The sequence below is a fragment of the Eulemur rufifrons genome, chromosome 14, assembly GCF_041146395.1.
Source record: "Eulemur rufifrons isolate Redbay chromosome 14, OSU_ERuf_1, whole genome shotgun sequence".
NCBI classification, from domain to species: domain Eukaryota; kingdom Metazoa; phylum Chordata; class Mammalia; order Primates; family Lemuridae; genus Eulemur; species Eulemur rufifrons.
In genome coordinates, this window is record NC_090996.1 from 23863223 (window position 1) to 23875939 (window position 12717).

The window sequence follows — 12717 nt, forward strand, 5'->3', positions numbered from 1 at the left end:
AAGATTAGGTTTGGATCCCAGCTCCTGGAAGCTGTATGCTTCAACTCTTTATGCATTCTTTTTTTTCTCATCTAAAGAGTGGGATAGCAATACTGCCTACCTCGTGGAAATCAGAGAATTAAAAGGTCAAATTTGTGTAAAGGGCTGAAAACAGTGCCTGGCACACTGACCTCAAAAAAAGGTTAGTTGGTATTATTCATGGGAACATCTAGCACACTCCTCTGCCTCCCTGACATCCCCCCACGGGCAGCCATCCCAGGGGACTCCCCTCCTGGGTGAAGCCCACTCCTCACCAAGCACACCTTCCCATCAGTGCTGGAGAAAGATTGTGGGCAGAATACCGAAAAGTGGCTACGAGTGCACACATGTGGGTTCAAAGGCCAGTGCCTCCTGCTACCAGCTGTCAGGCCTTGGTAAGTGGCTTTACCCCTCACCTGTAAATTGGGGATAATCGTAGCACCTCCCTCAGGAAATGGAGCCAACAGCAACGACAAAAACAGTTACTGAGCGCCTACTGTGGTCAGGCACGGAGCTGGCTGTGTAGGAGTCCTCCAGGTCCAGGAGCATGAAATGAAATAAAGCTTGTGCAGTGTTGAGCTCAGTATGTGTTGCATGCGATGCGCTACAAATTCAATACATCACACTCAAAAATGCATACGTCTGCTAGATCTTTACGCAAAATATATGCACACGTGTATGTTACATCTTTTGTTTATTATTTCCACATTTATTTCCACAAAACAGCCCTGGAGGATAGGCAGGGCAGCGATTTTTATCCCATTTTCACCGATGAAAAGACAGAGGCGCTGGGAGGTTGAAATGAAAAGACTGATAAACCGGTCACCAGCAGCAGGAGCTGGCTGGGCATTTTAAACAGAGAACCAGCGGAGGGCAATGTTCCACCTCCAATCTCTCAGTAGAGAGCTGGACCTAGCTCTGTGGCCTTGGGACGTGGGGCCTGGGCACGGGAGGCCTTGGGCTGGGAGGTTTGGTGGAGGCCTTCGGGCCCAGTACGCCCTAGCCACGCCGGCAGGCGGGCGGCGGACACGCCCCAGGGCGCACACTCGCTGGCTCGGGGCTGCCCGCGGGCAGAGGCGCGCACGAGGCCGGGCACGACGCTGGGTGGCGCTGCTGGGCTGCCCCGCGCTAGACCTGTTGCGTCCAGGGCGCAACTCGGGCAGGTTTGGGGTAAAGGGGCGCTCCGCTCTCTCCACGCGCCCCCTGCAGCCCTGGCCGCGCGGCACCTCCCTCCAGGCGCCCTATACCCACCGTAACTTGGGGCTCCCATCCATGCAGCCTCTGCGTGCCCCACCGCAACCGTCCTAGGCGCGTCGGGTGGGGCGGGAATAAAGTTTTTCCAACCCGGTTTGGGGAGAGGGCTGGATGGGGAGGACCCTCCCCGCTGCAGACTCCATGGCGGGCTGGACTGTGTCCCCTCGGCTTCACGGCCGCCCCCGGGGCTCTGCTTTCTGTAGGTGCCAGCCCCGTGAGGGCCGGATGGGCTGACCTGTGCACCACCCCCTCCCACCTCCTCCCACCCGGTCCCCATCCCCTTCCCTTCCCCCACCTCCCGCGCGCCCGGGCCCCAGCGTCTCCGCCCCGCCCGCGCCGGGGTCGCTGCAGTCCCCGCGGCTGCCCCGGGCTCCCTGCTCAGGCGCCCCGGCCTTATTCCAGCCTGGGGAGCTCCTCGGGGGGAGTGCGGGACAGCGAGAGAGGCCGAGGCGGGGGCCCTGGGCGCCCGATCTCCCCGAACCGGGGAGGTGGCCCCGACTCCGGGAGCCGGAACGCAGGGAAAGGCAAGGACGGGGCGGCCGGCGGAGGGGCGGGCGCCGCTCATCAGCCACGCCAGTCACGTCTGGGGCCACTCGGCTGCTTTTTTCTTCCTTTCCCCCTTTGCTTTCTCCCCCCTCCCCGGTTGGCGAGGGCAAAGTGGCCGTGGCGGCGCCATGCCCGGGCCGGAGTGAGTACGCGCGGGCGAAAATGGCGTACATCCAGGTAGGGCTGGGGCCGGGGGCAAGGTCCGGGCCGGGGGTGGGGGTGTCGCGCCCCCTCCGGCTGGGAGCGCGCGGAAGGGAGGGCACGCGCCTAGGCTCCCGCAAACTTGTTTCGAGAAAAAGGGTGCCCGAGCACAGGCAACCTGTGCAGCAGCGGCGGTGCGCCCCGGGAGCAGACGCCAGGGACCCCCAGACCCCGGGATGGAGGGCGCTACGTGGACTCTGCTCGGGCGCCCTCACCTCCTGCGGAGGGAATGGGGGGTGGGGCGGACTCTTCCCCCCCCTCCCCCCAGCCCCTGGCACCCCACCCCAGGGGAGGGGCCGCGGGGAGGGCGGCCCGGGGCGCGCCAGCCGCCTGGCCCGCCAGCTGCCGTTACCGTGGTGACGGCTCGGGCTAATTGGCCGGCGGAGTGAGCCTGAGGCAGCTGTTCCGGCCAGGAGGGACAAGGACGTCGTCTCTCCCGGGCACTGGGTGCTGAGGGGTGGGGGACACTCAGAGGCCAAAGGCGCGCTGGTGAGGGGGAAGGGAGCCGGCTACTTGAGTCCATTGCATTGGGGCGTGGGAGACGCGGACCCCGTCACCTTGAAGAAACTGCCCCAAGAATCCGTGAGCTGAAGTAATTTCCAAGCAGCTTTTTTTGGGAGGTAGGCTGGACTTCTTGATTAAGAAACCTTGCTCCTCCGCAGGAAGGGAAGTGGCCACAGGTCAGCGCCAAGGTCAAGCAGGCAGACCCGCAGTGAGACCCGCTGAGCGGCTTGCTTCTGGGGCTGGCTCCTCTGAGCCGGGCAGAGAAGCCCACGGGCTCCCACGTCCAGGGTGCATCTTGGCTCACATCTTGTCCCCTCAGCCTCAGCTGGGGGCCTGCTGGTCTCCCGGCTCCCCTCTGGTTTACACATCCCTTCATCTTGTCCTCAGACTTTTCAGTCTGCCGGGAACTCTGCTCTGTCACCTGGCAGAGCCTCTCCCGTTCCTCTCCCTGCTTGGCTTCCCTGTCATGGAATCGCCGGTTCCTCTTCTCAAGTTCAATGAAGGTCACATTTACTATACACGCCCACCGTGTGCTGAGTTGTTGGGGACTATTCAATAGTCGCTCGACACACACTTGGGTGACCACCTACTATGTGAGGATACAGTGGTGAAAACAGCACAGTTCCCGCTCTTCTGAATGCACAGTCTAGAGAGAAATGAGCGTTGTCACAGGCTTCTGGGGTTCTTAATGACCACCTTCGGCACAGAGAAATTAAGTGACTTGCCCAAGGCCACACAGCTGCTTAGGGGTCAAGGTGGAATACAAAACGCAAGATAGTGGGGACAGGTGAGGGATATGTTAAGCATCTCCTGTGAGGATGGCCCAATGATGTCGGCTTTCCTTCTAGAACAGGGTGTTAAACTTTTTCTGTAAAATGCCAGATAGTACTTTTTTTCTTCGAGACCCGCATGGTCTGTGTCACAACTGTTTGACTCCCTAGCACCAAAGCAGCCACAGACAGTAGTAAACAGGTGGGTGTGGCCGTGTTCCAATAAAACTTTATTTGTAGACAGCAGAATTTGAATTTTATATACTTTACATGAGTCAGGAAGTATTGATCTTATTTTGATTTTTTTCAACCATTTAAAAATGCACAAATTATTCCCAGCTCGAGGGCTGTACAAAAACAGGCTGTGAGGCTGGACCTCTGTTTAGAACGGGTTCTCCTTCCTCTTTCTGGCTTAATCTGTTCTCTTCTGTTGGTGTTAGACACAGGAGCCTGGTGGACCCAATGCAGACCACCTTCCCTGTTCTCTTTCGTCTTCCTCGGTTTCTCTTTGTTCTCCAGCACTCACCTTGTACCTGACCCTTGAGAAATCTCAGTGGTTGCTCCTCAGCAAGGGCATGAAAGGGCCTTGTCTCTGGTCACGTTGGTTTTATAAGTGGTCTTTTTTGACACCACATGTCCAGGAAATGCTTCCCTAAATGAAGAGAATCACCATGGATTGTTGTCAAAAAGTATCACTTTATCTTTGCCCTTTATTCCAAGCATTTTAAAGCATTTTCTCATGGAAGCCCTATGAGGGCGTAGCTTTTTGCTGCTTTCTTCTCTTCCAGAACAATACTTATGCCTACTAGATTCCACTGTGTCTTGACAACCCACTTTATTCTCCTCGAAGAAAGAGCACATTTTATTTTGCACCCAGGCAGCACGAAAGCATTTGCACAGTGTCCTATCTCACCTCAACAGCGCCCCTCAGAGGTAGGGAGTAGCCCTTCCACTAAAGAAGAGGTAACTGGGGCTCAGAGAGGCCCCCTGACTTGCCCAAGTCTGATGATTGGTCGTTGTCAAGACCAGGACTAAAATTTCTCTACCCAGCTGGTTCTGTGGCCCCTCAGCACCTTCAGGTCTTGTTCTGTGTATCGTTTGGGTTGTAGTTTCGGAAGAGTTCGTGATTAGGGCCTTTGCCTGTTTCCCAAGCTGCAGTTTATTCCCTTACCACTTCAAGGCTTTTGCGTTTTTCACGGGCCATGTACTATTTCATCACCTGTACTATTATTAATTTTTTTTGCTAAAAATGGACTTTTATTTTTTCTTTAAAAAAATCACATGGAAAGGAAACTTTAAGACACTGCTGTAATAGAAAACCAGGATCACGTGATATAAACAGAGGGCAACTGGAAAAATAAACACAATGGGAATAATGCCACGTTATTAAATTCCAGCGGGGTATGGCTATCGCCAAGGCTCTGTGCTGGGAGTCTGCTTTCTTTCTTTAAATGGAGGGTCAGGGGGAATTAGTAAGCGGTAGGAGGATGTTAACGTCCAATGGTACCAAACTGAGACCTTCTCCTCCTTGAAAGAGAATTGGAAAAGATAGTAACTTTCTTTCTCTTGATTCAAAGTTCTGAGTTTGGGACCCGCCTCAGTTCACCTCTGGGATTCGCCTAGCCTGGGGTGCGGGAATCCTCCTCACCTGCCTGGTTTACTTGGCGCATTTGGAAAGCCATCTGCAAGAGGAGGAGGGAGTCTGTGCCTTGGGAAGCCGGGAGAAGAAGATGGGAGGGGGGTGGGGCCACAAAAGAAACAGAAGCCCTCCCTCCTCAAGAGGACCAGATGATGGCTTCCTTTTGGGTTCCCTCTATTGTGGGTGGTCATATGCAACTCCCCACTATCACCATTGGAGCAGAATTGGAAGGTAGGGCCTCCAGGAGGGCGGGGGAGCCAAGTGACATCCACTCTGTGCCTGCCTGCACGATAGCTAATCATGTCCTTTTGGGTTGGCTTCATGGCTATTTCTGTATAGGAAGGTTTGCTATTCTCCTGAAGTGTGGCTGCATTGGATAGCATGACTATCTATCCGCCCGCTCTGATTCATAACAGCATACGGTGCAAATCAAATCGAAATGCTAAAGTTTCCCATTTATTCGGTGTTGGTTAACCAGGAGGCTACCAGCAGCCCTGAAAATAGCAACACCTTGTTAGGAAGTCACCTCCCTTCCCAGGATGGTAAGTGGAAAGATGCAGGGCTTTTTTTTTTTTTTTTTTTTTTCTTTCTTTCTTTCTTGTTTTGAGTTGCTGGAATATTGCTAAACTGGTCTTGTCTCTCTCTTTTTGTAACCCTTTCACCCCCTTACGCCCCGTGGCTTCATCATGGATCTCTAAAAGGGCAGTTGGAACCATTAAACGAGGTGGGTTAATTCGATGATTTGTTTGGTCTGGTTTTTAATCAAGGAATGCTTGCCTTTCGTTTTGGAGTCGTACGCAGGGCTGTGTGGATACTGAGTATTAAACAATAGCCTGATGTTGATAACAGCACAGATTCCTTCCCTTTCTAGCGAAAGGAGATCCCCGTGAAACAGACACTAGTTGACAAGTTTCCCTCCCCATCCCCTGCTTATTCCGTTTGTCTCTGTTTCATGTCACTGAAACAGAGACTTTAAAAAATATATATATATTTTTTTCTTTGCTTTCAAGAAGACAGAGTAATATTCATTGTGTTTCGAGAACATATTGTATAGCCCTCCTGATGTACAAACCACCCACACGTTAAGAAAGACGTTCACGTAAACTACAAAAGAAAATACCTGCAAATGTTTTGCCTGCTACTGATGGCTCCAGTGAGTTGATGTTTGCTGTCTCTGTGCCTGCAGTTGGTAAATAGAGATGGAAAACATTTTGTTCTAAGTGCTCGGCAGTAGAGCCAGAACTCCTGAATGTCTTTATTTCTCATTGGGGATCGGCTGCTTGTAATTTGGGATCTTGTTTCTCCTCTTCCCCTTCCCGACTCTTCCAACCTCCCCTCTCCCCCTCCGCCCTGCCCACCTCCCCCGGTGGCCTCAGGGTTTTCTTTCTAGAATCTCTGATCTGCTGCTGTGCAGATGGACCTGCCGGCACTGCTGTCAGAAGTGCTACGAGTCCAGCTGTTGCCAGTCGAGTGAGGATGAAGTTGAAATTCTGGGACCTTTCCCAGCCCAGACTCCTCCCTGGCTGTAAGTAAAACTGCTCTGAGCTTCCTTGAAATCAACCTCAAGACCTTTCACTTCTCTTTTTCTGGAGGGAGTCAGGCGTGGGGTGGTCTGGGCCACAGGAGGGGGGATTTGGGGAGTATGAAAGAAGGGAAGCTGAGTTTCCAGTGACATCTTTGCTGCGGATGGGGCTGAGTTCTGTGCTCCTCGTGTAGTTTGGCAAGCTGGTGAGACCAGCTGGTGGTGGGGTTTCAGTTCAGCCGGCTTCCCATCGGGCCTTCTGAGATACGAACCATGTAACGATAAGTGTGTGGGCACTGTTAGTCACGTGGAATGTCGTTCCAAACAGAAGAAGAGATCTGTGAGCATCTATATTCTTCAAGGCTTGACCAAATTCTGAGGGTTTCTATCCAAGTCAGTGTGATAGGTTGTCTTAGCACCCGGCCCAGTGCCTGCCCACAGTAGATGCTCAATAAATATTTGTTGCATGGATGGGCGGGCGGAATGAACAAACAGGTGCCTTTTTGCTGGTCTGAACAAGAACTTCAGAAACAGGGAAGCAGAAAAGCACCTCCAGGCTCCATCCTGTCCTCCAACGCTGTTTATGTTCTCTCTGGCATCTTTCATTTTATTTCCAATTCGCTCTCCTCCCGCGCCTGCATACAACATCTCCATCTGCCAGTCGCTCAGATATTTTGGGAACGCAGTTTTGAAGCTTCTCAGCCACGTGTCTGGTCCACCTCTCTGTGGCTGGGAGAGGGATGTGGTCAGAGTGGATAGATCCAAAAAGGCCAGGGCTGGGAAGGGTCTGGAAGTCATCGAGTGCAACTTCTCATGATCTGTAGGGGCAGGCCCAGGGAGGGAGAAAGACTGCACCAGGGCCCACAGCTGGAGCCTGGTGGGGGCTGGGGTAGTGCTGTCTCAGCTAAATCCTTGGGCTGAGATTCCAGAAGTCTCTAGAGCCTCAGCTCTCTCATTCTCTCTTCTTAGAAGCAAGTATCAAATATTTCCCCAGTGAAGTGGCTTTGTGTCAGACAATGTGCATTCACATCCTGTTTCCACTACTATTTTCTAATTCTGTGACCTTGAGCAAGTTGTTTGATCTCTCTGTGCCTTGATTTCCCATCAGTCAAATGAGAATGATAAAAAGAATGGTATTTATCTCGTAGAGTTGCCGTGGGGATGAAACGAATTTGTATATGGAAATGTGCTTAAGAATGCATGACACCTTGTTGGTAATCATAAATGTAAGTGATTCTTTTTACCCTAGTTTGGTCTTAGTTTTTCCATCTATAAAATGGGAATAATAAAGCACTTTGATGGGTTTACTATGGAGAGTTAATGAGATATGCATAGAACGTGCTTAGCAGAGTGGTAAAAGCTCTGTAAATATTCATTTCTGTCATTACTAGGTATTGGTAGAGATTCATGAAACTGATGCAAAGACCATATTAAGGAACTCTTCCATTATTCATGAGTTGTGTGTAGAGTTGAGATGTTTGGTAAAAGCAACTCATTGATCAAGAGCTAATTCCCATTTTCCAGTGGTCTGCGTGGCAGAGGTTAGCTTAGCCCATCTGGTGTCTTTAAAGCTATGCTCACAAAAATGCCAACTCTGTTAAAGGCAGGGGTTTTGATCTCTCTTGTTAACTCAAAAAAAATTGTTGTTGACCAACTGGCCAACCTTCAGGCAGAAATTGAATCCTAAAAGTGCCAATCATCCCCTTGAAAAGTTCATGTCACTTTCTTTGGTAGTGATTTCTCAAGTACACAGTGTGCCAAGCACTGTGGTAAGTGTGAGGCTAGGTAGGGTCCCATTACCATGCTCAGGGGATTTAAAATCTTGTATAGGAGATAAGGCAGGTATGTAAGTCCAGTTACCCACTAGAGTTGTGCATTCACACCCTGCATCCTATCTAGGACAGTCCTGCATAAGGTCTTGTTGAAAAAATCCAGGGATAATGGCTTCAGGCATAGCTGGATCCAGGGGCTCAAATGGTGTCATCAGAGTCTCTCTCTCTCTCTCTCTCTCTCTCTCTCTCTCTCTCTGTTTCTTCTGTATTGACCTCATTCTTCAGCTTGCTTTCTCCATGTGGCAGCACTAGACTTACATTCTGTTGTCATGGCATCCAAAAACCAGGAAAGACTGTCACTGACCTGGCTTGGGGCATGTTCCAATCACTTGACCCAGTCACTTTCACTTGGAGGAAATAGCGCTAGAGTCCTGTCGGGTTGTCTGCCCACCCTGCAAGCAGGGAAATGGTCCTTCCCACCTGAGACACATGAACTAGGCTACTAGACCAGGGGTTGGCAAGCTTTTTTTTGTAAAGGACCAAATAGTGAATATTTTAGCCTTATGGGCCATAGGGTCTCTATTGCAACTACTTATTTCTGCCATTGTGCAAAAGCACAATATGCAAATGAATGGGTATGGCTGTGTTCCCATAACACTTCATTTACAAAATCAGGCAGTGAACTTGGCTCTGGAGTTTGCTGACCCATCTAGTAGACAATTTGGGTGTTGTGACCAGAGAGGAGGGAATGGACCCCATTGGACAAACACCACAAAGGGCTGCTACAACTAGGAAGAGTTGAGGGAATCATGGAAAACAAGCTTGCAAGCTCAGGTTGTCTTGAATGCCAGGTTAAGGAAGTTAGATTTTCTTCTATACCAGTGGAGACCCCTCATAGATATTGAAAATCACAGTCAAATACGTGTTTGTCCCCAGATACCCAAATGTTGAGTGTTACAGCTGCACAGCCTAGATTCTAACACTGAGTTGGAAGACAGTTATGTTTTTCCTTGGCGGCTGATCCTGTGTACAAGCAGGGACCTTTCTGAGGGGCAAGAGGATTGAGACCTTCTGGGCAGATACTTCTTTTGGTTTTGCCACAAGTAGAGAAGTGGGCTGGAACTTTCCCAGCAGGGCTGACATACCACACAACTCCAGGTGGCACCATTCGCATGGTGGCCATAATGAATGGCATTGTCTAGAGTTGTGCAGTCTACAGCCTGACCTTTGTGCTTCCTAGGATGAACCCTGGGCAGCACTTAACATATTTTTGGCACTCAAGATAATACAAAATGGCAAGAGAGGGTTTCTATCCAAGTCAGTGTGATAGGTTGTCTTAGCACCCAGCCCAGTGCCTGCCCATAGTAGATGCTCAATAAATATTTGTTGCATGGATGGGCGGGTGGTATGAACAAACAGGTGCCTTTTTGCTGGTCTGAACAAGAACTTCAGAAACAGGGAAGCAGAAAAGCACCTCCAGGCTCCATCTCCTCTGTAAAGGGGAGACGGGTTAAATCATTCAAAAAGCAAATTTGCCGCTTGTGCTTTCCCCAGATTTATTTACCAAGTGGGCAGCTGCATGTTATCAAACAGGCAGAGAGTAAAAATGTCAAGTGTATGGGCTTTGCAGTGCTGTTTCTACAGTGACATCTGAGTCAGAACCACAGGACATTCCTCTGTAGACTGGGGTGTGGCTGATGAGCTGGCCCTTCGTGTGTGCTCTGCATGTAATCTTGGGGGACACACCATTAATGGTCACATATGATCATATCCTGTGTGTCCCCAGCTCTCCTTGGCTGGGCTGGTGAAGGTCAGGGAAACTGTACAATCTAACTGGTTCCTTTTGGGGCAATGCCAGAAAAACCCTGGTTGAAGAGTGAATTGAGGTCAAGTTGTTCATTTGTTTGGCCAAAAAGTGTGTGTTGAGTACCTACTGTGTGCAGGTCCCACATAGATGCCCTGCTTAGCAGTGGGAACTGTGCCATCTGAGTTTACAACTGCTAAGCTCAGTTTGGGTTTTGCCACTCAACAGTGGTGCAAGTTAGATACCTATTCCTTTCCCCACCCAACCCGGGGCTCCCATTTACCATCTGTAAAGGGTGGGGGTAGTTAATAACAACTAACTCTTGGATTTTTTTTTCTTAGACAAGATCTAACTCTGTTGCCAGGGCTAGGGTGCAGTGGCGTCATCATAGCTCCCTGCAACTTCAAACTCCTGGGCTCAAGTGATCCTCCATGCCCAGCTAATTTTTTAAAAGTTTTTTGTAGAAACAGATCTCACTGTGTTGCTCAGGCTTGTCTCAAACTGTTGGCCTCAAGCAATCCTCCTGCCTTGGCCTCCCAGAGTGCTGGGATTATAAGCATTAGCCATTGTGCCCCAAGCCACTCCTGGTGTTTTGAGGATGAAATGAGATGGTTCATATGAAGCGTTTAGCACAGTGCCTGGGACACAGTAGGTGCGAGCACCTGGTACTTGTGATCATAATAAATACAGATGCCACCACTCAGAAGTGTGTCCTAGTATGGGAGGGGGTGACAAGACATGCACTGGGATAATTGTGCTACAAGATAAGAACCACAAAAAGGGTGCATCGGCTCATTCATTCACTGGGAAAAGAAATGCGGAACACCCCAAGCATGCCAGGCACCGTGTTAAGGCGAGGTCGGCAGTGGTAAACGCAGCAGACACCGTCCCTGCCCGCAGGGGGCTGTGGCTTAGTGTTAGATGCAGAAGATGAATCGGGAAGCCACAACTAAAGAGGAGTTACGTGCAGGACTGGGGAGGGAGAAAAGAAGGTGTCAGGATAGGGGCTGATGGGGTGGGACGAGCCGACAGGGACAGGGTGGGGGCCTCTGAAGCAGGGACCTGAATGATGAGAAGGAACCAGGCGGGTAAAGTGGACAGGAAGAGCATTCTGGGCAGAGGGACTGTGGCTGGGCATGTCAAAGGGCGAGGCGACCTGGTGTAGGGGACGGGCTTAGGGCATGTGCAGGCAAGCGAGTCTGAGGGGCTTCACGGGGGCGATGACATTAAAGCTGATCCTTGAAGGCTGGTGGGACTTCACAGGCAGAGGTGGCCGCTGCAGTGCAGTGTGGCTGCTGGGATTCGGGGCCTTGCGGGTGGGCAGGTGCCCCCGTGGCCATAACGTTTTGGTCCCGCCTCCCTTGGGAGATGGCGTTGCTTTCATTCATGGGAGAGAGAGAAGAAAGACGGATATAGTACCACCCCGTGGCTCTGCCCCCACGCCCCCTGCCTCCCACATTTCATCCGCTGTCTTCACTTCTTATAGCCCGGGAGCAAGAAGCAAGCAAACATTCCATTTTCCGCCGATGACATGCCCACACTTGCCTTGGCTGCGACCCTTATATCGCTTTTGAAGAACATCATATCGGTCTCATTTCATGCACAGGATGCATCTGAAGACCTCACAGAATTCAAAACTTGTATTTTTCAAGATGAGTTTCCCTGCAGGCTTAAATGTCAAGTTGGGGGGATGTGGTCTCACAAGGCATAAATCTACAGCCATTAAGGCTCAGGCGTGTGTTAGCAGCAGCATCAGTCTGAACGCCACATCGCCAGCTTGTTCCACCTCCTTCCCTCCCCCACCCCACCCCCCTGCATTCTTACCTAGAGTATGGGGGAGGAGCTTAAAGCCACCCTTGTTGTAGTAATATGAGCTAAGACGGGTATAGTGGCATGCACTTGTATTCCCAGCTACTCAGGAGGCTGAGCCAGGAGGGGATCACTTGAGCCCAGGAGTTTGAGGCCAGCCTGGGCAACATATTGAAACTCTATCTCTTAAAAATAAATTTAAAAAAAAAAATGTATTGAGCATCTACCTACTATATACCAAATGTTGTTCTAAGAATTTTACAGGTGTTAACTCATTCAGTGTTTACAGCAACCACATAAGATGGGTACTGTTATTCCCATTTTACAGATGGGGAAACAGAGGCAAAGAGAGGGAAAGGGGCTTGCCCAAGGTCACCCAGCCAGGGTTCAAACCAAGAGGTGGTGCTCATAATCACTACCCTGAATCATCTTCTCCGTTCCCCGTCTTGAGTTTCTTAGCATTTCTCATCTTCACCGGGGCACGTTGAGTCATGGGTGCTTCTGCTAATTCATAGCTATTTCTCCACACCCAACTTCTGTGCTTAAATCGTTGATTCTCAGAGCCGTTTTGTAGCTGTAGCTCTGCCGCTCAGAGAGCCCCTGAGTGACATTGTTATAGGATATTTTTAAAAGATGTGAAATTATAGACACAGTGGTTGTTAAAATAGCAGAACACTTGCCCCCAGAAGCCATTGGCAGGAGTTTGGATGCACATAAACAACCGCCCAGTTCACTCCAGACTGAAGAGAGACGGGTCTCCGGCTTCACTTAGCCGAAGTGGCGCCCCCATGTGGCAATAGCCTAAGTTTACACATCCCTCCACCCAACCCTCGCTCTGAAATTATGCACATTCTTGACAGATTGTTCTAAATTGGGGA

The 12717-nt window shown here is 50.7% G+C and overlaps 1 protein-coding gene across 3 annotated transcripts in view; it reads left to right on the forward strand.

Moving 5' to 3' along the window:
• The first annotated feature begins 1159 nt into the window (after nucleotides 1–1159).
• SYT17 (synaptotagmin 17) overlaps nucleotides 1160–12717 on the forward strand; it is a 67328-nt gene continuing 55770 nt past the window's right edge. The window contains exons 1-3 of one of the 3 annotated variants that reach the window (XM_069486023.1): nucleotides 1160–1471; nucleotides 5639–5656; nucleotides 6309–6457. Coding sequence is in view for 2 of the 3 variants with exons in the window: in XM_069486021.1 (XP_069342122.1) it covers nucleotides 1981–1995; nucleotides 5639–5656; nucleotides 6309–6457 (182 nt within the window). In the remaining variant the exon portion in view is untranslated. Of the gene's footprint in view, nucleotides 1472–1574; nucleotides 1996–5191; nucleotides 5475–5638; nucleotides 5657–6308; nucleotides 6458–12717 lie in introns of those variants that run through there. The other 2 variants (XM_069486021.1, XM_069486022.1) reach the window with 2 other exon arrangements.